The sequence below is a fragment of the Centroberyx gerrardi genome, chromosome 24 (genome assembly GCF_048128805.1).
Source record: "Centroberyx gerrardi isolate f3 chromosome 24, fCenGer3.hap1.cur.20231027, whole genome shotgun sequence".
NCBI lineage: Eukaryota > Metazoa > Chordata > Actinopteri > Beryciformes > Berycidae > Centroberyx > Centroberyx gerrardi.
In genome coordinates, this window is record NC_136020.1 from 21,426,913 (window position 1) to 21,450,658 (window position 23,746).

Here is a 23,746-nt window from a genome sequence, read left to right on the forward strand (position 1 = left end):
TAAATAATAATAATAATAATAATATAAATAATTTTCCTATAGGGACTTATAGCTTTACTGTGATATTTACTCTGTTGTTTTACTCTGGACTCCCCAATAAATACCCATTAGATCAGATTTTGTCCCACTTGGCCCATCTGAGATGTTTTTGTATAATTTTGTAGAGAATCATATGGCTGTGGGTGGGGGAGAGGGCACATACGATCAAAACAGTCATCCATATCCATTCTTTCGTTGTGCTATCACCTAGAGAGAGAAAAATAATGGTGAAAATGAATTATTCCTGATTTTGCTGGACCCCTGGAACCTCCCGGAACTCCTTCAAGGACCCCTGGCGGTCCCCGGGCCCCACTTTGAGAGCCACAGACATAGAGGACCTGTAAAACTATCCATCCATCCTCCATCCTCCATCACAGAAGAAACTTTCACCCTGACAGAGTGACTTCCAGGCTCTTTTTCACCATGTTTTGAAACCAGGGGTGCAGAGGAGTGAAAAACCCACCAGAATACACTTTACTCTGCTTCAAGTCAGGCCTATCATCCTCATCCTCATCCTCATCCTCATCATCATCATCATGTGATACATCTTGGACTTTGTCTCAGTCTCGGCCATTACTGGATGTTGATATGACTTTTCCCCACCTATCTGAATATTTTCAAATGTTATTTTGTGATGAAGTGTTGTAATTTACTTTTTTGGTGTACCCACTTTCCCTGAACCTGTCTTGTCTGCTTCAATTAGTGATTTACTACATTTCCCAGAATTCCTTTCAACAACCCCCAGAGAACAGGCCTGAACCTGTTGTATTCAGCTGAGGGTTATACATGTAGGAGGAGAGAGGTAGCGAGAGTGGAGTGAGAGTTTTTTCCAGGCAAGATAAAGTGAGAGTTACCCCCATACTCAAACCCCAACCTGTCTCTCTGCTGCAGTGCATTCTGGTCTCTCTCCTGCTCCTGTGGGTGGAGAAACTGGTCTCTCTCCTCTTCTACGATGGATTTCTCCCTGTATGATTGTTGAACGTCTCTCGGTGCAAAATGGCGGCTCTAGAAAGAAGCCCTCGCTCTTTGATTCTGAGGGACTGACACCAAAACCTGACGTTTACCGCTGATGTTTTACATCCTGAAACATTTTCTCATATCAAACTCTATTGTAGCTGCTGGAAACATCTGGAGGTGACGTCACCTCGTCTACGATTGGCCGGTTATCCACCAAGAAGAAAAACACAACTAACTACTGGATGGACCCAGGAATGAAAAATACATCACCAACAGCTGCTTTTTTTTTTTAACAGTGTTTACGTGTTTTAAGGTGGATTTTTCCTTTAAGAAACTCCTTAAGCATTATTTGTACATTTGGAAAGACACATACAAGGTTTATTGTCTATTTTAGTCTAATCTTGGTCTTGAATTGGACTCGATTTGCTCTGGTTTTAGCCTTGATTTGGTCTCGACCCCCTTTGGACCCGGTCTTGCACTTCCCTCCTCGATTCAAGGGAAGACAACAACCAGAAGAAAGCATTTTACCTGGAAAACCACAGCGATGAGCGCTCCGCAGCAAAGATGGAGACTAAATTAAAAAAAAATGAGGATCTCAGATTGTCGCTTTGAGCACCAACCAAACGTGACGCTGAACAGTCTTCTGGTGAAAGAAGGAAGTTCCCACTATTCTGAGATTAAGCACCAAATTTGTTTTAGGGACTGTGGGAAGTGGAGCGCTAACAAACTCATTAACAATTCAATTTTGTCCGAGGGAACGAGCCAAAAGGAAACCGTCCAGCAGTTAAACAGAACAAAAGGATTAGCTCGCCAGCAAATGGAGCTTGTTAGGTTATCAGACAGGCCGGCCGCTTGAAGTCGAACCACCAACCATGAAAATTGAGTCCTGGACTTGAATATTAAAACACTGGCATCTGGTTAGTTTCCATATTTAGCACAGAAGCCGAGCTGAATTTGGGAAAACACTCATCCTGAGCTCAGTTTTTATATATATATGAGGCTCTTCCATCCCTGTAGTACTTGGACCCACAGACAGTATTGGCTCCAGACTCAGCTGTCAGTTTTGTCAAAATATCTCCAGAAAAGCCGTTTGTGTCTCCACAGAGTCGAGAGGAAACAGACTCAGTTCCTCCATTAAGCAACTTTCACTAATCAGGAAATCACAGAACTATTTCTCTCTGCCGCAGCACAGACCGCTGTGGGGTGAAAGGCGGTTCCTGGAGGAGTGATCTGGTTCTGGACGGTCGGGTCAGATTGTAAACAGTAGAGTTCGGTAGAAGACGATCCGCTGAGTGGAAACGGTGCCGCTGCTTTCCTGCTGTGGAGAGAAATACGGCGGTCGCTCTCCGTATTCACAGACTTTTTTTTGGAGATATTCTGACAAACAGTTTGGACTCGTTGCAGCAAGAGGCAGCGGAGCTCGCTGCTCAACTGACAGCTGACTGGAGACGATACTGTCTGTGGGTCCAAGTTGGAGCTGAACAATTAATTGGAAAAAATAGAATCACAATATGAACTTCTGCAATTTCCAAATAACAGAGGCTGCAATTAATTACTTAAAAGAGAGGAGTGTCCAAAACAGATTTGTGAACGAGGTGTTTTAGAGCTGCAGGTAATCTTTGGTCCATGAAGCAAGTACAGTATTGGTGAAAACTTTTCATCAGACTCAAACTCAGTAAATCCTGCACACTGACATCTATTTTTTTTTTTTTAACAAAATCACTTTTCTTTTAGTTCTAAAAAATTTGACATGAAAAACTTATATGAATCAGTTTAAATCGCAATTGCAATATTCTGCCAAATAATCACAAGTAGATTTTTTATTAATATCTTTCAGCCCTCGTCCAAATACTACAGGTATGTAAGAGACAAATTATATATACTGCAGGTCCAAAAAAATCACCAAACTTATCCTTTAAATCGATTTCACTCGCGCTGATGGAAAAAGGGCCAGGAAAAAAAAAAAGAAAGGAAAGTGAAGAAAAAGAGCATCAAAACAAGAGCAAAATGTTCAGTCTTTTATTTAAAAACTATAAACAGTCACCAAAGTAAATAAAGCCAATCTCTAACAGACTGTTAGGTCTATGTATAGTCGCACATCCTACTGACACCGCAGAAATGAGGATGGTTTGGGTTCGCCCCGGTCAGATGCTAATACGACAGGCAGTCATAAATGTTACACAACACACTGTAGAGAGGACAGTCTGAGGACGTGAGCCGGAATGTGGCATGGTATTAAGAATGAAAAAATAGTACAATAAAACTCCACACTATATTAAGATAGAAAAAAGTAGTGAAGAAAATATCATACCTGCACGTAAAGCAAAGAACACAGGAGAAAACCTGTATAAAAACTCCATGTATTTAAACCAATTTACAAATACAAAAAAATTTTGGTACGCGCACCGTGCCCGTACAATGACAAAACGCTTACAGTGGATACATGTTACTGGTGTGTGTGTGTGTGTGTGTGTGGGAGGGAGGGAGGGAGGGAGGGAGGGGTGTGTGAGAGGGAGGGATAGAGGAAGAAGGGGAGAGAATACCTTCAATATTTTTTTTTTCTTCTACAAAATGACATGAGATATATTATTCCATACTCTTTCAGCCAGCAAAATGAGTTCTACAAGGTATTATAATACAAAAAATGTCACAGTTCCACAAAAAACTGTTTTTTTCCCCCGAACCCTAAGCTTTACAGCATCAGTACCTTTGCAGAATTATTTACAGGTTTTTAAGTACATTCATCCACTGCTGAGTATAGAATCACATTAGATACAAGTGACCAGGGATCATAAAAAAAAGCAAAAATAACAAAAAAAAAACAAACAAACAAAAAAAAAACCATACTACTGTATTCAATCCTACCAAAGTAATGCTTCTATTTACTCCACAGAGCAAGTTTCTCCAGTGGCTGCATCGGCATGAAAGAGGATCTTCTTTATATATATTCACAAGATATTTACAAGATTCTTTTTCATTAATTGTAATGGTATTCATTTCAATAATAAATAAGTGAAAATATATTGACTCAAGTAAGAAAAACCAAGCTACCAAGTTCTAACGAAAAAAAAAACAAACAAAATAAAAAAAAAAATAAAAAAATCTGCGCCAGTCGCCAGCTAAGTCCTCCTCCCCCTCCCTCCTCAGCCGTGTCGGACATCTTGCCTTCTCACCTACAGTAAGCCCCGCCCACCCCCCTGAACCCGCCCCCCCACCCCACCCCACCCGTACTCTCGAGTCGACCGCCACTCGCTCCGACTCACACGTCAGTTCACGGGACTAAGAAAGAAAAACAAAAACGCAATGTGCTCGTTTATTTTGGGGTTTGGTTGGTGGAGTCCCTCAGGGAAGCAGTCTCAGAGAGCTCCCCCTGGTGGGCAGCTGGTGGAAGACCCCCGTGGCAGTTTGTTGTGTGGGTGGGGCTGAGGGTGGGGCGAGGGGCGGCGGGGGGGGCGAGCACAGGTAGGATGAGAGAGGAGGAGGAGGAGGAGGGGGGGGGGGGGGGGTGTGGCAGCGCGGCAGAGGGAGGAGCTTCGTTCCGGTTCGCCGCCCTCTGCTCCCCTGCAGACCCTCCGTCGGGTTTCACCTCTTCTCAGGAGACGAGGAGGAGGAGGGGTGAGAGGGGGGGCGAGGGGGGGGTGAGGTGAGGTGAGGTGAGAGGGGGGGGGGCGGAGAGGTTTGTTGTCCTTTTGGCCTCAAGCCTGCAGCGAGCGCGTCAGTTCATAAAGGCATTTGGCGAGCGTGGTGGAAACCTCCATGTTACTTATCGCCAGCACAGAGAGGTGCGTCTCATGCCTCTTCACCAACCTGCAGACGAGACAGACGGAGACACGTCAGTACCGCCGTGTTCTCCACAAACACTGAAAACTTTAAAACGTCAAAACCACATGAGGGAACAAGTAGAGTCTGTACAGTCTGTCATTTATCAAGTAAAAACACCAAACATTTGCTGGTTGCAGCTTCACAAATGTCAAGATTGGCTGATTTTCTCTGATTCATATCATTATGAAATTAATACTTTGGGATTTTTTGGCTGCTGGTCAGACTAAGTAAGACGTTTGAAGAATCACTTTGGGCTCTGGGGACTTGTGATGGGCATTTGTCTTCATTTTTGACATTTTATAGACTAAATGATTAATCGAAAGAAATAATCGTTAATGAAAACAATCGTTAGTCGCAGCCCTTCAGACAGGACTGAACTGTAACTAAGAAGTCAAACCGTTTGGTAGATAATGTGTGTTTCCAATAGTACACGTCCAAAATAGGAGATTGTTTTCTCATATGTTGACTCAAATAGTCCAAAATAGAATAGAGAGGGAAATAGAAGAGAACAGTGTGTGAAAATTTGCAGCGAAGGTGTGTAGAAAGTAAAATAAAAAGGAAGTAAAGGTTGTGAAAATGAACACAATAACACAACATTTGCTTCCTTATATTAAGTCGATTCTACTCAATAAAACAGACATGATTTGTAGAAAGTGATTTGTGCCGTAGACTGTGATGAAGTTAGAGAGGAGAAAAGTGTCTGATGCCCGACTAACCGACCTGAATTTATGTTCGGATGGAAAAAAATGAGTATAATATCAACTTGAGTATCAGGAATAAATGTATCTGACCATCAGAAAAACACCCAGAACCAGCTGTAAGTCAACAGAGAGGTGAACCAACACGGGAGGAAACTTACTTGCGACCACAGTCAGAGTGCTTGGCGATGTTCTTTAACGTTAAGGCAGCAGTTAGTCGTATGTGTTTGGTCATTGGTCCCTCTTTCTCATCCTAAGGGAGGAAAAAAAAAAAAAAAACAGAAAAATTATATTTGTGGATTCCTGTAGAATTATTATTCCTTTTAGGTAATTTTAGATAATTCGACATCCAGGTTTGCTTCCAGGATCAGTTCCAGTTGGTGTTGCAGTTGAAGAATGGCTCATATTTCAATATCTGTATCATAATATATCACTTTCACAATTCCAGACTTTGTCCAGACCTGAATTTCTTGATTTGACGAGCTCAATATGATTTATGCCGATAGACGTCTTGCCCCTCCTAACTGTCCCATATTAGTCCATAAATGACTATCAGAATGTGAGATGGTTCGGGACAATACAACAATATTTCCCCAGACGTTTCCATTATTTTTTTGCGCAATTTCCAACCTCATCAAAACCTGGAAATGATCAAATTCTTTCTCCATGAATTTCTCAGACCTGAGTAGAAACCCTGAAGTAAAGGAAACACTGGGATTTAAAAGCCAGGGATTTAAAAGCTTTAAGAGCAGCTTATGTACACCTTGGCCGACCCACAGCCTTCTGTTTCATACGAAAGGAGTGTGTGTGTGTGTGTGTGTGTTGTACTCACAGTGAAGTCCCTGAAGACCAGGTTTCGAGAGCCTCTGCGTAGGGCCATGAGAGCTGCGCTCGGATGATTGACGATTGCTTTCTGTGCTCGCGGTGCCGGAGTGCTGCTCGCCACTGGGGGAGTCCTACAGCAAAACACACACAGGGAGCGGGTCAGCTTCACATCAGCAACAGTTCAGCATGTGTGTGTGTGTGTGTGTAATTATGTACACGAAATACAGCTTCATCATGCAAAATTCAGACAGATTTTTGCTTTTAAAGGCAAAAGGGCATCTGGTCTTGATAGGTTGTTAGACAAACAATCTACTGTCAAAAATAAAGTTCACAGATTGTTAAGGGGGGTAGAGCTGGGCGATATATTGATATAATACCAATATCGTAATATCAGACTAGAGATCCTTTGGGATTCTGGTTATCGTAATATTGAGATATAGCTTAAATATTGTCTTCTCCTGGTCTTAAAGGCTGCGTTACAGTTATCTCTTACAGTTATACAATTTTCTGAGCTTATTTGACTGTTCTACCGTTCCAGAGTGAAATGAACAGTGAATGCCTCCAGCTGCTTCTCCATCATATCCACATTAACCTGCTAATGCTCGTTTCTCAAAATCTTCTCATGTGTAAATTACTTCTGAAAGCACAAATAGTCATCCCCAAAATATCGCCACATTATCGATATTGGGTCAAAAATACTGTGATATTTGATTTTGTCAATATCGCCCCAGCCCTAGTATCTTGAGTAGAGTAGAATTATTTGGCGTATTTTAAAACTGTGAGATGTACTGAAGCACCACTGAAAAACTGAAATGTGTATTCACTGCCATTTCACCACAGTTCCTAACCAGAGAAATCACCACTTTTTACCAGCTGTTCGAATATCTACCTAGACTTCACTGAAATCAACCAATCAGAGCTAGAGGAGGGGAGTGGAGACCCAGAACAGCCAGAAACAGATTCACAACAAATTTCTGGATGGATGAGGAACACTTCAATCTAAATTAAAAATATTTCACACTTTTTACAGAGGAAAAAAAAAAGAGAAAATAGATTGAAGTGAACAAACCGGTAAAATGTGGTGTTTCAGACAGCAATCATAAAGCCTTCATGTCCAGATTTATATGTAGTTATGGCTCAATAGTCCAAAATTCAGATACAGATTATGCTTTAAAAAGGCAAAAAAGGCATCTGGTCTTTGCAGCATTTTGTACAAAGCAGCAAGATCTAGCTATAATTTAAAAACTACTGCCAGTAGAAATCCGAACAACACCGTGGTTAAAATGTGTTTTGAGTGCACTAACTGGTCGAATTTAGCGTTTCAGAGAGTAATCACACACTCTTCATATCAAGACGAATACAGAAAGATGCTGGTTTACGTACTGGGAAGCGTTCTGATTGGGACTTTGCGCCTGCTCCTCTAGTTTCAGTCCAGCCAGCAAGGCGTCTCGAGAACAGTGCTTATCCTGGAAGACAGAGAGGAGAAGTTTCACATCAATCTTCCACATCCAATTGACATTTTGTTGTCGAAAATGTTGACGCCGTTACGCTGGTGGTGTAGATATCGAGGTGAAAATGCCGCTTGCCTGTAGATGGGTGATGAAGGACAGTCTCTGCCGGGGGAACGGTTCACACCCCTCCCACAGACACTGGCCTCCGTACACGTCTTTCCCTCCGTGCTGCGTCGCCGCGTGGTAAAACACCTGAGACGGCGTTTCAAACCACCTGCAGGAGGAGAAAACACCGACCAATCAGAAACAGCTCTGCGTGACCCAAGGAGCGGTCAGATACTCGACTCATCAAGTAGCTTTGACATATTCAAGAGAAGAGAAACAGTTATTTATTCGATCATTCATGTTCCCCCACCACAGGGTCTCTCTGCAGGTTTCAGAAATACAAATTTAATACCGTTTTTTTTATTTATTTTTTTAGAACTTTTGCTACCTGGAATTGAATTTAAGACCAATTCAAAAACCAAAACAAAGAAAAAATACTTTCAAAACAAGCTTAATTCAAACTGAACACGATCTGAAACTATAAAAAGGGCAGAAAAAGAAAATGAGAATTAATAAGAACATTAATTCTTAAGGGACATGAAGCCCAGTTGTGTTTAGTAAAGCAGATACAATGGAGAAAAAAAATAAAAACATGTTTTACATATTGTTCTACTAACCCCATTCTCTATTATTCTAACATGCAGTGCAAAGACAGAAGGGAAAAAAATAATAATACAAACTCTTAATGACTGTATTTAAGACATGTTAACACTTTTCAAGGCTTTAAATTTAGATAATTTTAAGACTTTTTCAGAATTTTCAGAAATTCAAAATTTAAGAGCCTGCAGCAGAGGTGTGACCAAGTCAACTTTGAAGGCAAGTCTCAAGTCTAAATGTAGAACAGCAAGTCAAGTCAGAACAAATCAAGAGTCCAGTATCAATTTAACATCTTAAAGAAAACTAAATATCTAGGACTTTTCAATGCAATATGGTTTTAATAGGATAAAAACTTGGTAAGAGCATCATGAGTTTGATTTCTATAATCAGTTTCAACTTCAATAAATTCAATCATTCCATACAAATTCAGAAAACAGAATTTAAATTCAGTCGTCTGCTGGAACAAATCTCATCACTTTCAATCTAAGTCATTTACACAAACACAAGATCTCAAGTCAAGACTTTAGAAACCTTTTCAAGTCATCAAAGTACAAGTCAGAGTCAAGTCCCAAGTCACCAGAACCCAAGTCAAGTCAAGTCTCAAGTCTTTTCTTCATGCATCAAGTCAAGTCTCAAGCTATTCAAACTGTGACTGGAGTCCAAGTCATGTGACTCGAGTCCAAGTCATGTGACTGGAGTCCCCGCCTCTGGCCTGCAGATGCCCTGTGTGAGTTTTCAGTTCAGAAGAGTTGAATCTCACCGTTTACAGGATTGCCACAGACACTTGAAGTTCTGCCCTGCTTTCCTGGTTTGCTCTGGCGGAGCGGCGGGGGTTTGCTGTGCGGGGCGGCGCGGGCTGCCGCCGCCCGCCACTGCGGGCTGGGACACCGGGGGCGGGGAGGGGGTCACGGTCGGCTGCGGGACAGACGAGACATTAGAAAACCAAATAAAAAAAACATCAAATGCAGACCGTCAAGTGAAGCAACTCAATCCATAACAACATATCCACCGTTTGAAAATACTGACACTAGAATCACTCGTGTTTTGAAATGTTGACTGAATTTCAGGCGGCAATTTGTTTCCCAAAAATGTTTATATAGGGCTTTGAAATAAAACACTTCAATAGTGTTTTAAGTGACTCAAGAATGTGTCTATAATATTCTTCTTACAAAGCCTTTCAACTGAACTACGTATTCATGTGACAAAACGGTAAATTAGCAACTTCATGATCATGATTTTTGGAATAATGCCGTGCTCGTGTCATATCGGAAAAAGCTTGTTACTGTAACTTGGAAGCGTTCCAAGTGTTTAAATCCTTGGGACAGTTACACCAACATGCAGATTATAACGTCAATTGTTGAGACACCGCTTGTCATTATAAAAAGGTATTTTTATGATATAAACTGATATTATCTTTTCCTGAAAATCTTTAGGAGCATGACAACCTTCTGCAATTCCTGAAAAATTCCCAGAAGTCCGACTTGTCATTTCCACCAGGAGGCTGATATGTCCGATATGACTTGAACGCAGCATCAGAAAGGTCTTGTTAGCTGAGAAGTAACCGGAGCCTCTCTGTTGGCAGACGTTGTTCTCTCAGCTGTCTGCTGTCGGAGGCCGGTATCGGCGAGAGCCACATGGTCTTAACTGGCCTCACCTTCTTAGCCTCCACATGAACTCATCAGATCCGGATCAGATCAGATCCGTGTGTCAACCCAAACATCGAAAACTGTGTCAGCCAATCCCTGCATGTTTCATAAAATCATGTTGGGGCTTTTCTCCTTTCAGCCACGGCTCCTTTACTTATCAATACGAGGGATTTGATAGAACTGCCCTGTGTGTAGAAGTTTGGCTTTAGAGCTGAAACTAATGATTATTTTCATTAATCTATCCATCATTTTTCTGATTAAATCGATCAAAAATAATGTCAAAATAATGAGAAATGTCCATCAGGGCGTCCTCTCTCTCTCTCTCCTCCAGTCTTTCCTGTCTGTCTCTACTTTGAACTATCTAATAAAGGCAAAAAAAATATCTTTAAAGACAAATGCCCATCACAAGTTACCAGAGTACAAAGTGATTCTGAAAATTGCTTACTTAGACCCCCAAAGTATTAATTTCATAAGCATATGAAACAGCAGCAAATCTTAGCTTTTGTGAAGCTGTAACCAGCAAATGTTTGGTGTTTTTACTTGATAAATGGACTATGGATTAATACGATTTTTCATAATTATAAACGATTAATTTTCTGATGAGCGACTAATCGTTTCAGCACTATCTGACTTAGAAGATAAAGGAAAGAGCGGTGGGTTTAGATGATGTCTACTCTTCTACACCACCGATCTCAACAGCAGTCAGACAGCTGATCCTGCTGGCTGACATCATCAAACCAGAGGCTGTGGATATCAATAACGTCTCCGCCACACTGACCGGTAACATCTGAACGCCTCTCTCTGACCGGGAGCCAATCAAATCAGTGCAAAGCAACGGCTCTGTATCAAACAGGCTCCTGATTGGCCGCCTGTTACACAAACAGCACCTGATTCTTTACAGGAAACGGCGCTGAAGACGAGAAGGGTGACAAACCTCTATGAAAAACGCATATTTAATTATTTTGGCTGTTTAAAAATGTTCTTGGCAGGTAAATATTTTTAGTTTATCAGCCCTTGGCAGGCAAGCCAAAAAGTTAATTTTAGACACTGCATCAACTTTATAATGTAATAGGCCGCGTCAAACACAGCTAATGAACACTGGGCATCTGATTAAAATAGATGCCAAAGTTTCCAAAAGCCAAACAGACTGGAAATAAAACAGTCATGGTGTGACTTAGCAGAGATTTGAACCTCCAAGCAGCTTTCTGGATGCAACCTACCCTCTTAACTCCTTCTATACAACAGAAAATACAGACAGTAGCTTTCCACAGACTTCACTCCTGTGCTAAGGAAAGACTGAAATGAAGTATAAGAAGTTGGCTGGGCAAGCGAGACCAAAAGAAGCGAGCAAATAGCAACAGATATTGATTCATGACGTCTGCGTTACAGATATCCTCGCAAAATCTAACATGAGAAACAAGTAAGATCTTAAAATGATGACATCAAGCAAGGAGCGATCAGATAGAGGAGGAGTAAATGTCCCCAATAATAACAGTCAATAGAAGAGCCACATGTATGATGTTGGAAATCAAAATAACTGTGCCTTGAGTTTCTGCCTGTTGTTGCACACAGAAGGATGTTGGCTCTCTCTAATGGAGAAAAACAGTTTGTATCTTGGTCTCTGTCAAACGACTGGACCGATGAACTAACGGCCCACAGTAGTTCAGTAAGACAAGGATCAGACCTCAGTAACAGCCAATACTTCAAAGTGTAGGAACTTCCTAACTTCAAAATAGATTCATGTCAGTGCTACTGTTTTCATTTTTTGTCACGATTCCATCCTAAACCAACCCTAACCTAAATCCCACACACTTTTAACTTTGGTCTCCAACACACACACAAGCCAATTTGAATATTAAACAAGACTGTTGCTAATTGGGCAACATTAGATATTCGAGAAACTATATCAAACAGAGTGGGCAGAGTTTAGCTTATGGCCTGACATCAAAATATTACACATCTGCTCCGCAACATGCTGTCCACCTGCCGCCTCAACTGATTTACCCAGCTGAGTTTTAGAATGAAATCAAATCACGTTAACTAAAAACGTGGGTGGTAGACTGGATAAAATACCCATTCTAGTGTGTGTGTGTGTGTGTGTGTGTGTGTGCAAATGCAAAACATATTTTGTGGGCAGATTTGTCATCAAGTCCCACGACATGAAGACAGTGTGGCGGAGTGTTGCTCAGTGCGAGCGACCCTGCCGTGACTCACCGTGGAGCCAGCTGCCTGCGTGGGGGAGCAGTTCCTCTGCTGAGTGGCGTTCTCTATTGCTACTTTGGCTACTGTGCTTGGGTCTGTTCCTGCTGGCACCGCCACCATGGTGGCACTGCTGCCGGCGTTATTGGGGTCGCTGATGGTGATGATCCGCACTCCCACTTTACTGGGGATCCCCGAGGGCGCCGCCGCGCTGCGGTCATCGCTGTCGGCCGGCCTCTTGAGGCCTCGCGCCTCGGGAGCCACGCCGTTGGCCGGACCGGCGGCGGGACTCTGGGAGGTAACGGTAACGGTGGGGAGGAGGGAGGGGCCGGGGAGCAGTTGCTGTCTTAGCGTAGGCACGGCGTGGCCGGGCCCCAAAGGTCCGTTGGTTAACTCCGAGGGCGGCCTGGCGCCCGCCGCCTGGGGGCCGTTGGCCAGGCGTTCTGCCTGCTGGACTTTGGCAGTTTCCTGCTGGGGGGGAGGAGGGCCGGGGAGAGGGGGGTCCGAGCCGTGGCTCTTCTCGGCGGGGCCCACCTCCCCGTTCCCCAAGTACTGTTTGGAAGCAATGTGATTTGGAATGTTTTTGTTAAAGTTGCCACCGCTGTCACCCCGCTCAAAGTCACACACCCCGTTGACCAGAGTCTTTTTGGGGTCGGGGTTTCCCTCCAGCGGGGCGCTCAGGCCGGGCGAGAGGGCCTGCTTCCCGTTAGCAGGGTGACCCTCGGCGGCCGGGCCGTTGAGCGCCCCCTGGCTGTTCCCTGAGTGGTATGGAGGTAGATTTGACTCCATGCACTTCCTCCCGTTTAGCAGCTTGGCCCCCGCCGCCATGTCGCCGTTACTGGTTTTGCCGTTCGAGGAGCCTCCTTCCGCCAGAGAGGAGTTCTCCATCACCTCTATCTTCCTCTCGTGGATGTGCAGCCCCGTGGCGTCCTTGGCCTCCTCCTCCTTCTGACAGATGATCTTGTCTCCTCTGAGGGGAGCTGGCGGCGGCGGCGGGGCCGCCGGGCCGTGGTGCGCCGCCCCGGTGGGGAACGGTGGCGGGGGAACACCCGGGGCCACGGCGCCCTGGCTGACAGCGGCGGCGGCAGCAGAGGTTGTGAAGCTGGTGTTGGGGACCACGGTGAAGGTGACCTGTCCGCCCGCCGCGGGGCCCTGGATGATGGTCGCCGCCCCCGGGCTACTGGTGGAAATGAGCTGGCCCGGCAGGAGCTGCACCGTCTGGAGGGCGGGGCCTCCCGGGGCCTGGAGCTGGCCGGGAACCAGCTGGACATTGAGCTGCTGCGGCTGAGGAGAGGCTCCCTGGGCGCTGTAGCCCGCCTGGTAGATGACCTGCGGACTGGGAGCGAGCGTGCTGCTGTTGGGAGGAGGCACCTGCGGAGCGGGAAGGATCAGCTTGCCCCCCGGTGTGGTCGGCCCTCGCTTTGGAAGCAGAAGCTGTTTGATCAAGCTGGACTCGGTGGAGGTAGGCTGAGAAGGAGGCTGGGAGATAATTTGGAGCTGCTGCTGCTGCGGTTGTTGGTGCTGCGGTTGATGCTGCTGCTGCGGCCGTTTGACGGACAGTATGTGAGGCTGGACCTGGGCGTTGGAGTGAGAGGGGAGGCCGGCGGCGGGGGGAGGGCAGGGGCTGGAAGCGGCGCCGGGCTGCCCCGCTATCTGGATAGTCTGGGCGCCGGGCATGGTGGAGGGGTTGGCAAGAACGATCTGGTGTATGGCGGGGGAGTAGGCGGGGCTCTGCTGGGGGTTGGGGCTGACTATCACCACGCTCTGCGGCTGCTGCTGAGGCTGAGGCTGCTGGTTGGGAGTGGCTATCGTGGCTGCTGGTCCGCCCGCCGGGGCTGGCGCCGGTTTGGGGGCGATGTTCTGGAAGGTGACCCTTGACCCCTGGGCGTTGGGCACACCAGCAATAGTGAACACCTGGCCGCCCCCCACCTGGAAGTTCTGGATGGAGGAGGGAGCCGACGCCGACGCCCCGGCCGCGCAGTGAGGCTCTTGCTGGGGAGCTCCGCCCTGAGGCCCAGACAGGGGCGGGGTTTGGGGCAGAGGTGGACGCTGGGTAATGGGCGGGCACACGCCCTGCACCCTGGCGGTGAGGATGTGGCCCTGCGGTACCTGCTGAAACAGTGTGACGGGCGTCCCGGTGGGGAGCATGGGGGAGTGCTGCTGAGTGGGGGGCGGAGCCTGGAGGTTCTGGGGGCTGTGGTTCTGCATCACCGCCGCCGACGTGGGGATCTGGACCACCGGGCCGGGCCGGACCTGCTGCTGCTGCTGGGCTGCCGCCAGGGGCACCGGGTGGCGGGGAACAGTCGGGTGGGCCGCGTGGGGAGCTTCCTGTGCGGTGAAGGCTGTGGGTGGGGCGGCACCGCTGGTGCCAAGGCTGGGGGCCGGGACCCGGACGAACTGGGGTCCCACACCAGGATGCCCAGGTAAACCTGGTCAGAACACACAGAGAAAACCATTCAGGTACACCGAGACTTCCAAGAACATTATTGGTTTGGCAGGACAGGAGAACTGACTCGTCACCTGAGCCTCATGTTTAGGACGAGGGTTACATGACTGCGGCTAATATGATAGTCCTAATTACGCTGGCAGATCTTGTGGCCACAACCTCATAACTATTATTAAACCTTTTTTGTTTTTTAATCTAAGGAAGAAAATGATTTGATTGTACTTGGCATTTTACACTAACATCTTGACTATTTCACTACATTGGCTGTTCCCAGCAAAACAAAATATTGTCGATATGCCAGTATTCTAGGATTTTTAAAATGTGGAAACAAAAAAGTACAGTATGTGACAACACATGATTAACCGTGCAGGCCAAATTACGACTGTGGCAGCGGAGATAATCGTATCCCACTGAATGAATCAACGAGGTCTGAACTTTGGAGTAATGATGTCACGGGACGACCGCTTTGAGGCGCCAACAAGAGCAGCATCGCCTTCACATCTACGTAATTCCATATCAAACCAAAGAAATAAAAGCAACGGGAATTATCCTTTAAAGAGCCCATCAAGTGGCATCTTTACTTCCTTGATTTGATGCATTTTCTGTTGAAACAGGGTGTTGGGGGCGGGACATAATGCAGTGAGGGATCATTCAAAAGTCTAAACCAATGGAATATGAGTCAGGGAGAGAAAGGCGGTTTTATTTGATGGGAGGGGTTGCAGAGGGGTCTACCTGGAGGCGGAGCCTGAGGGTCTCCAGGAGCCTCGTGTCGGGTCGATAGTGGTGTGGGAGCCGCCGCCGGGCTCGACTGCTGCTGAGGCTGCTGGTAGTACAGCTGGATGGGCAGGGGGATGGAGCGCCGCCTCAGCCCCACCAGCAGGATGTGGACCTGCCCGTTGGCCTTGGGCTCCTCCTGCCGCCGCATCGTGTGGTTGGGGAACACAGTCCTGTGGGGGGCGGGGCATAGGGAGGGGAGGGGAGGGGGAAGATGGATGAACACAACGTGGAAATACTACCAGCAACAGCACTGGAACCGATTTGCGCCTTTTGCTGATCATGTTTAAAATTGTAATCCTCGACTTTCTCATATAAACACATTTTTGTTTTACTACTCTATTGCTGACTGATGTAACATAATAGTGATTTAACATACAGCTTTTTTTTTCTGCATGATCCTTCAGTTTATTATTTTACATTTGCTGTTCAAAACACCCAGCAGCAGGTAGATTTGATGCAGCAAACTTTCAGTACATGCGGCATCTCTGCGTAGAACATGAGTAACAAATCATGCAACATCAGTCTCTTTTCTCTCATTTGCAGCTGAACGGTGTTTTGCAGCATCTATAAAAGAGAAAATGCTTCTTGCTTCTTCTCGCTTTTTACTAGTATCTAGCTTCAGGCCGAATGTTTTTATTAGAACTCATCACAGCAGCTCCGCTTGGTCAAAATTGCAGCGGTAACTGCCTGAGTAGCAAAACTGAGACAAATGACTTCGGTTTATTGCCTGTCCCGACAAAAAAGCATTGTTTTAACGCAGGTGGACTGTGTATCAAGCCACAGCAGTTGTGTGTGTGTGTGTGTGTGTGTGTGTGTGTGTGTGTGTGTGTGTGTGTGTGTGTGTGTGGACTCAGGACTGACCGGAGACATTTGAGGAAGCCGGTGGAGTTCAGGATGTTGCTGCGTCCCATTTTGCTGCACGTGGCCAGATACTCCGAGTACATTTCTGACCGGGACACCGAGCCCTCGGGGTTCGCCTCAAAGTGAGCGTTCAGCCTGTTGGACAAACACAAACCGGAAATATTACAATTACTTGAATGACAATGTAAACACAGACAAAAACACTTTTCTTTTGGACACAAGAAACAGACAGACACCAGTTTTTTCACAAGACAGACAAAAACTGCAGTCATAAAGGAGAAATCAGCTTTTCACTGAGTCATTTCCTCAAAACACAAACAGGACTTATAAAATAAATGTCTAGAAATTGGAGCAAAGTCCAGATCAAACTGGGAAGACTTGGGCAGAGACACAGACTGTATGAGAGGGAAAAAGCAAGGCTGGGGTTAGGGGGGGGAAAGGGAAGGAAGGATGAAGGTAAGGAAGGAAGGAGGAAGAAAAGGAAGGAAAGAAGTAATGTTTTAGTATGCGAGCGTCTTACCACTGCAGCGTAAACTTCTCCCCGTCCAGCTCAACGATACCAGGTGGTGGCGGAGTGGACTGAACCGGGACCCTCGTTACTGAAGAGACAAAGAAATTATAAAGCTCATGTATAATTTATTTAATGCTGAGAGACACCACTGCAGTGCAAAAGAAAAAAAAGAACAAAAAAAAAGGGGGGAAAATGCTTTATATCTATTGATTCAATGAAGTCTCAGTTTGTGGCGTTCCCCAGGTTGCCCACTAGATGTCAGCAAACTGATAAATTTGCATTGGTAGTCCTGTGTAGCTCACTGGCATTGACCCTGCCAAGGTTAGGGGTTCGATTCCCACCTGCTGATCCACACACTCACGGTGCTGTGAGGCACTTCAGCAGTCGCTTTTATACCTGCTTCACCTCTTATTCTCTCATCTCCTTCCGCACTTGCTTCACTAAAACATCCAACTTTTAAAATTGATTGGCGCTGCTTGCCTTGGAGGATCAGATGTATGCCGAATTTACCAGTGGACCCTTGTAGATCAGAGAAGGTCTTAAGTAATTTTGCACAAGGTGTGTATGATGCCCAGAGGCAGGGTTTGAAATTAACACACACCAAGTGCCAATTGCTGGTAAAATTTGTCTTTGGCGGATAAATCAACAAGGGACACTTTTCCCTGCTCTAATCAAATCAAAGCTAAACGATGACTGTATCAGCTCCCTTGGATGTGGTTAGGGGCAATCATTTTACACTCCTGTTCATTTTGTGCGTTCATGGCCTACCGAATATATCGGAAAACTTAGTAATTTCACATGAATGCCCTCCAAGGTCGGATGATTAATTCGGAAACTGAGAAAAATTTGCTACCCGGGTTTCTGAGTTATGACACAACGGAGATCTTTAACCTTCTCAACAAGATGAAAAATAAAGTTTTACGTCAGTCAACAGTAGGAACACATAGATGCACCTTTATTGCAAGTTTGTAGTTAGTCAGACTAATGAAATTCGTCAAATTAACTGGTTAAGTTGTAAGACGTCCAGGTTTGTTTATAGTTTGTCTTCCGGGTTTGATTTTCCGGCAAAATAGCAACATGAATGCAACACTGTTGAGCAGACTGGGAAATCCCAGATGTCGGACTTCCCCGCCAGCACATGAACGCACAATTTATCCCGTTAATCTGGCAGGAGGTGGGATTTGGAATCTCTTCTTATTTGGGAAGAAAAATGATGTCACACTTCCCTCGTCAAAATCCCCTCCAGTAGCGTCTGAGATATCGTGTGTGTGATGGACAGATGGAGACGATAGACAGACAGATAGATAGATAGATAATCCTCAGACTCACCGGGTACAGCCGCCCCCTGTATGGCAGCAGGCACCTGCTCCACCAGCTGCGGCCGAACCTCGGCTACCTGGTTGGCGCTCGCCTGGTGCTCGATCAACCGCACCGCTGTCAGGGCGTCCGGTCCGAACGTGTGCAGGTCGACCGATACTAACCGCACCAGCAGGTCTGACAGGGAGAGAGAGAGAGAGAGAGAGAGAGAGAAAACACACACAAGGGTCAGTACAGCAGGACCAGGTAGAAACACACAACCACATTACAGCCAGGAAGGGGAGTCGTCTGTAACTTTCTAATTAGCTCTTATTACTTTTCGTAGCATTTCTCTCAAACATGATCCTGTCCCTCTATGATCACAGGAATGCTGTCAGGGCGCTGCAGCTCTGACCCTTCACCTCCATACTACTGGCTGCCTGTAATGTTGGTGATTTATGGCAGTGGTTCTCAATCTTTCCCATTCAGCCCCTGATTACACCAGGTGAATGTAATTAAGGAGCTGGCAGGATAGAAAAACCAGCATGGCTGTGGTACTGGAGGACCAGGTGATTGAGAACCACTGATTTAGGGACTGAACCTTATTCTACTGTTCAACTGATTGTAAAGTCACTCTGGATAAGAACATCAGCTACATGGCTAAAATGTAAATGAACAAGCTGCATTTAGAAAACTTTACATTTGTTTAATTGGTATTGTTCTTCTATCTTTAAACCAAAACTAACACCAAGCACGTTTGGAGTGGTTAACTGTAGTATTCACACAAAGCCATTCCAACCCTGGTGGCACCAAATAACGGCACAGAGACGCCTGAAAATGTGAGTCTCTGTTCTCTTCCCAGAGAACTGTGGTGCGTTTCGTTAGGAGCGAGAATGTAACCTGAATCAACTACAGCAAACGGCCCCAAAACACAAGGGTTTATGGGTATAAGAAGATGGTTGTTGACATCTGCCAGCCAGCAGTTCCTCACGCGTGGAAAGCCTAGCAGAACAAAATGAAGTCTAGACTGACGCTCGTATTCAGCTATTTCTTCATGTGTCCTCAACAGGTATGAACACCACAGAAGAAGAGACAGACAAATCCATCATGTTTAGCTAACGTTACAGGGACTGGAATCGGATTTGTTTTGACTCCCAAATGCTGCCAAAATCTCTGGCAGGATGAAAACAAGCTGCTTGTGAGTCCATGTGACTTTTGTTTACAAGCTCTGATTCATGTGTAACTGGGCAGTATGAATCTAAAATGAACCAAAAGGCAAATAAATGTTTCCTCGGACCAAAGAAAGCAAACTGTAGGTATGATCGCACCCTAAATATCTAAAACACAAGATGTACATGCGGGGGACACGACGACGGACGACGGGTACCTATGCTGTGGTCGACGGAGGCGATCTTGCTGCAGGGAATCTCCCCCAGCTGGGCCAGCAGGTACAGAACCTCCAGAGAGGCCATGAGGAGCATGAGGTCCGGCAGGGTGAGCAGGGCGATCACCTCCCTGTACGACTCCTGGTCCACGTACTCGCAGATCAGCACGCCGTTGTCCTCCGCCTTGCTGAGGTTGCCCAGGATCTCCATGGCTGGGGGGGGGGGGAGGACACACACACACACCTAACTTTAGACACTTCATACAGCGTATTGAAAAACGTTGTATGCACTGTGTTGTCGGTCCTTTTGGATTAATGAACTTGGGTTGTAATTCAGTCTGTGTAACTCTTATCAGTTCAATATTCTCATTATAAACAAACATTTGGCAAATTATAAAATTGGGTACAACATTCCAAAAATATCAACTTTTTGCCTCTCAGATAAATAGAAAATTGGGATTTTAGATCGTTTTTTCTAATTTTCAGATTTTTGCTGTACAACTGGAAAATATTGTACCAAATTTACTGATTGATGTTGACCACAGAGCAGTGGTTCTCAACCTAGGGTCGGGACCCCCCAGTGGGTCACAAGATCATTTTGGGGGGTTGCGAGATGATTTATGAGATAAGAAAAAAAAACATATCTCTGCTATACACATTTATTATCATGTCCATTTTTTCAGATTTTTCTCTAATTTTTGCTTTTTTGTGAAATACTGAATAGTTTTAAGCCTCTCGGCCTCCTCTGATTATTAATTAAATGAAACCACGAGATGAGGGAAAATCATTCATTGTTGGAAGGGGTCACAAGCCAAAAAGGTTGAGAACCGCTGACAGGGACACGAGTTTCCCTCAGCTACCTCCGACTTGAGCAGAACAAGTCAAGGAGATTTACTCGCTGTACCGGCTTTAAATAGCCTGAACAGGAGCCAGAAAACTCACCTCTCATTTTGAGGAACCGGTCCCTGGACATCAAGCATTTGGTGATGGTGTGAAACATCAGATGGGTCGTCCGAAAGTCAACGGGATCCAGCTGGAGCTGCAAGAGGTCAGACACGTTTTAGTCTGTGATCGCACCATCCAGAAATAGTCAGCTGGGATTTTTTTACTTTAAATATGTAAAGAGGAGAGCGGACAGACTGCCCCGCTCTGTATTTATTATTTATCGAGACCGTAGGAAGGCAAAAAAAACAGAGACGGACTTGTATACTTCTGACAATGTGAAACATTACATTAACTTGAATAATAATGGCACCGAACGAAAACAAAAAACAGGTTTACGTCGGCTATTCGCTAAAAAAGCAAAACAAAAGATGGGAGGGTGAGGGAGAGACGCAGACTTTCAGCAGCTGGAGGTTTTCCCGTTACTTTGAATTGATCTCAGTCAAGGACGCAAAGAACATTCTGGTCCGTTGTGAACTTTGTGTGGCAGCAAAACTCTTTCCACAGCGAAAAAAACACAACATCCAATTTGTCAAAGCACCCGATACGAAACACAGCGATGTGAAACTCAAGTGAAAAACAAGGAGAGTCTACTGCCAACGAAACACAAAGTAACGGAACGAGGAATGGAACAAATTACTGCTGCAGTAACGTGATTACTTTTTAAATGAGTAACTGATTACATTCTCCAAGGAACTCTCCCAACACTGTGTATTATCATCACTATTTTAGCTTTCACAGTTAATTATCACAGAATACGTGATATGTTGTTTTAATTTTTTAACTTAATTTTATCTGTATTTTATTTTATTTTTACTTGTACAAGCACCTTGTAACCTTGTTAAGAAAGGTGTTAATTTCGGAATAATTAACAATCGGTGGTCGTGACTCGTTATCACATCTAGCAAAATAATCGTGGTCGTCGTTTTAGCCGTAATGGTGCAGCTCCAGTCGGATTATTGATATTATTAATGTTAACAGATTCCTCCGACACTCGAGGCGCTGCAGTATCATGTCTGAATACTGTGTTACTGCCCCGAACCCGACCATCCAATTAATGACATCAAAGACTTAACTGATCCTATCGGGGCCACTGTGCATATAGCTGCTAAAAATAGGAGCGCTGACGTACGATCGTGTACATGGATCTCATACCAATACATCTGAGTTAAAAGCTCAATCAAGCCCATGTGCTACGCTGTGATTTCAGAGCCAAACACTACTACACATTCTGTTTTTCTAAATCTTTCCCCAGATCTTCTATTCTGGATTTGAGGATTTTGGTCCGTGTTCAATGAGATGTTTACAGGCAGCAGCTGGGGAAAGTGACATCATGTCATCTTGGCTATATCAATATGTGAAGATTATTCTTCATAACTAACAGAAGGCTTTCAAGTGACGCAACGCACACTCTGGTGGCCATCTTGGAGGTCCTCAGCTCTGTGAACAGCTGACTGTGTTTCTGTCTCAACAGAATTGAACAGACGGTTAATTTCTGTCTGTTTCTGACTGAACTGATCATTTCATCACTGATCCATCTGATTGATTTAGTGTTCAGATAATGTCAGCTTGTTAGCTAGCTAACCATAGTATCTGGTCAGCTAACATCACTGTCTTGTTAACACATCTGATTAGCACACTAGCTAACGTATCTAGTAGCGGCTAGCGTTAGCATGTTCACATTAACATCAGTGTGTTTGCCGGCTAGTTAGCTAGCTAACAGTTTGTTCAGGTTAACTGAGCTGACTCTTCTCAAGCTACAACTCAGAGTGTTTTGGAGTAGAGACTAGGGCTAAAGACAAGACAGTTTACTGTGTCACAGTAACCAAATCCACCTTATCACACTATTCACTTTTACTGAGAACGTTACTGAATGGATCTACAGCCACACCACAACAAGCTGACTCAGCTAGCTCTCTGTTTCTAACTCAGTTGTATATTTATTCATTATTTGCGCACAGTGAATTCTCCACTGGACCTCCATGATGGCTCCAGCCGTGGTTACTGGGAGATTTGTGACGCAACTGCAAAGCCTCTATACCGTGATACTTTTGTAATGTGTATTGGGAATAAACAATAGTTGTAGTCTCTTATATTTGTCCAAACTTTTGTCTCTCCACAAAACTTTTTCTGTTTTCCTCCCACTTCCCACACCCAAGTAAGATTCCCCAAAACGAGCTCCAGATCATCCGTTCACAGAGACGGCAGACGCACCTCGGCAGCCACGTTGCCCAGCGTGTCGAGCCCCAGCTGTCGGAGGGAGATGAGGTTACAGTGGGCGCACAGCAACAGGAAGCGCAGGCACGTTCGGTTGGCCGCCAGCAGCTTGACGTTGGCCTCCTCGAAGGAGAGGTTTCGCAGGATGACGGCAACCTGCAGCACCCGCTGGCCCTCCATGTCGGTGATGCCCGGGTCCCGCGGCGGGTGGAAGAGGCTCTGCCAGCGCTCCTCGCCCGACGTACCGTCTGCAGAGGGAGCAGAGCGGGACACACACACCTCAAAACTCATCTCAACGTTACGCTCAGTCGCTGAAATTCACTTTTTGTCTCACCTGCGAAGGGCTGGTAAACTACAAAACTGTATTGGTGAAGAATAATTTTACCAGACAAAATAATTAAAAAAAAAATTTATCAAGGAAATATATCGCCTAAGGGTACGTCGATATCGGTATCAGAGCCGATACCAGGCTAAAATGTAAGTATCCGATACGGCAAGTTTTAAAATACCAAAATGTCAGCGATTCGGGAGCATTTCACCGTGAACAAACATGTAAAAATGACACTAATTGCTTTCCATTTGATGAGAACCACAGATATTGTTCCATTTAATGAAAAATGAAGCCAAAAAGTGGCTTGTGCAGTGATCTGGATGTTAAATATTGCCTTGTTGAAGAGGTTGCATGGTTGGTATATATAATATGATGTACTCGCATTCAGAAATACAAAATAAATTACTTGTACTCAGTTTGAAAAATGGTATTGCTGCACCCGTAATGTTTTCCAATGCCATTTTCTGTATAGAAACTAGTAATGCGTGTTGATTTGAAACTTGCTCATTCATAATGGATCAAGTTTGTGATTCATCATGAAGTGGTGAACAGAATTCGAAATTACAAGAGAGCATTTTCTGTATTTCCAAAACATGGATCCACTCACATAAGTTACCTAAACTCAAACCATGATTTCTTCTG

General features: G+C 45.1%; 1 protein-coding gene across 1 annotated transcript in view; it reads right to left on the reverse strand.

Annotated features, from left to right (window-relative positions):
- Positions 1–4,256: 4,256 nt before the first annotated feature.
- Positions 4,257–23,746, reverse strand: part of arid2 (AT-rich interactive domain 2) — a 41,252-nt gene continuing 21,762 nt past the window's right edge. Inside the window, exons 8-21 of the mRNA XM_071906688.2 lie at positions 22,771–23,021; positions 20,557–20,653; positions 19,618–19,827; positions 18,264–18,428; positions 16,944–17,022; positions 16,424–16,558; positions 15,518–15,732; positions 12,355–14,768; positions 9,255–9,409; positions 7,928–8,066; positions 7,725–7,807; positions 6,349–6,472; positions 5,678–5,769; positions 4,257–4,803 (exon numbers count right to left, since the gene is read on the reverse strand). Coding sequence (XP_071762789.2) covers positions 4,692–4,803; positions 5,678–5,769; positions 6,349–6,472; positions 7,725–7,807; positions 7,928–8,066; positions 9,255–9,409; positions 12,355–14,768; positions 15,518–15,732; positions 16,424–16,558; positions 16,944–17,022; positions 18,264–18,428; positions 19,618–19,827; positions 20,557–20,653; positions 22,771–23,021 — 4,271 coding nt within the window. The 3' untranslated portion in view covers positions 4,257–4,691. The remainder of the gene's footprint in view (positions 4,804–5,677; positions 5,770–6,348; positions 6,473–7,724; positions 7,808–7,927; positions 8,067–9,254; positions 9,410–12,354; positions 14,769–15,517; positions 15,733–16,423; positions 16,559–16,943; positions 17,023–18,263; positions 18,429–19,617; positions 19,828–20,556; positions 20,654–22,770; positions 23,022–23,746) is intronic.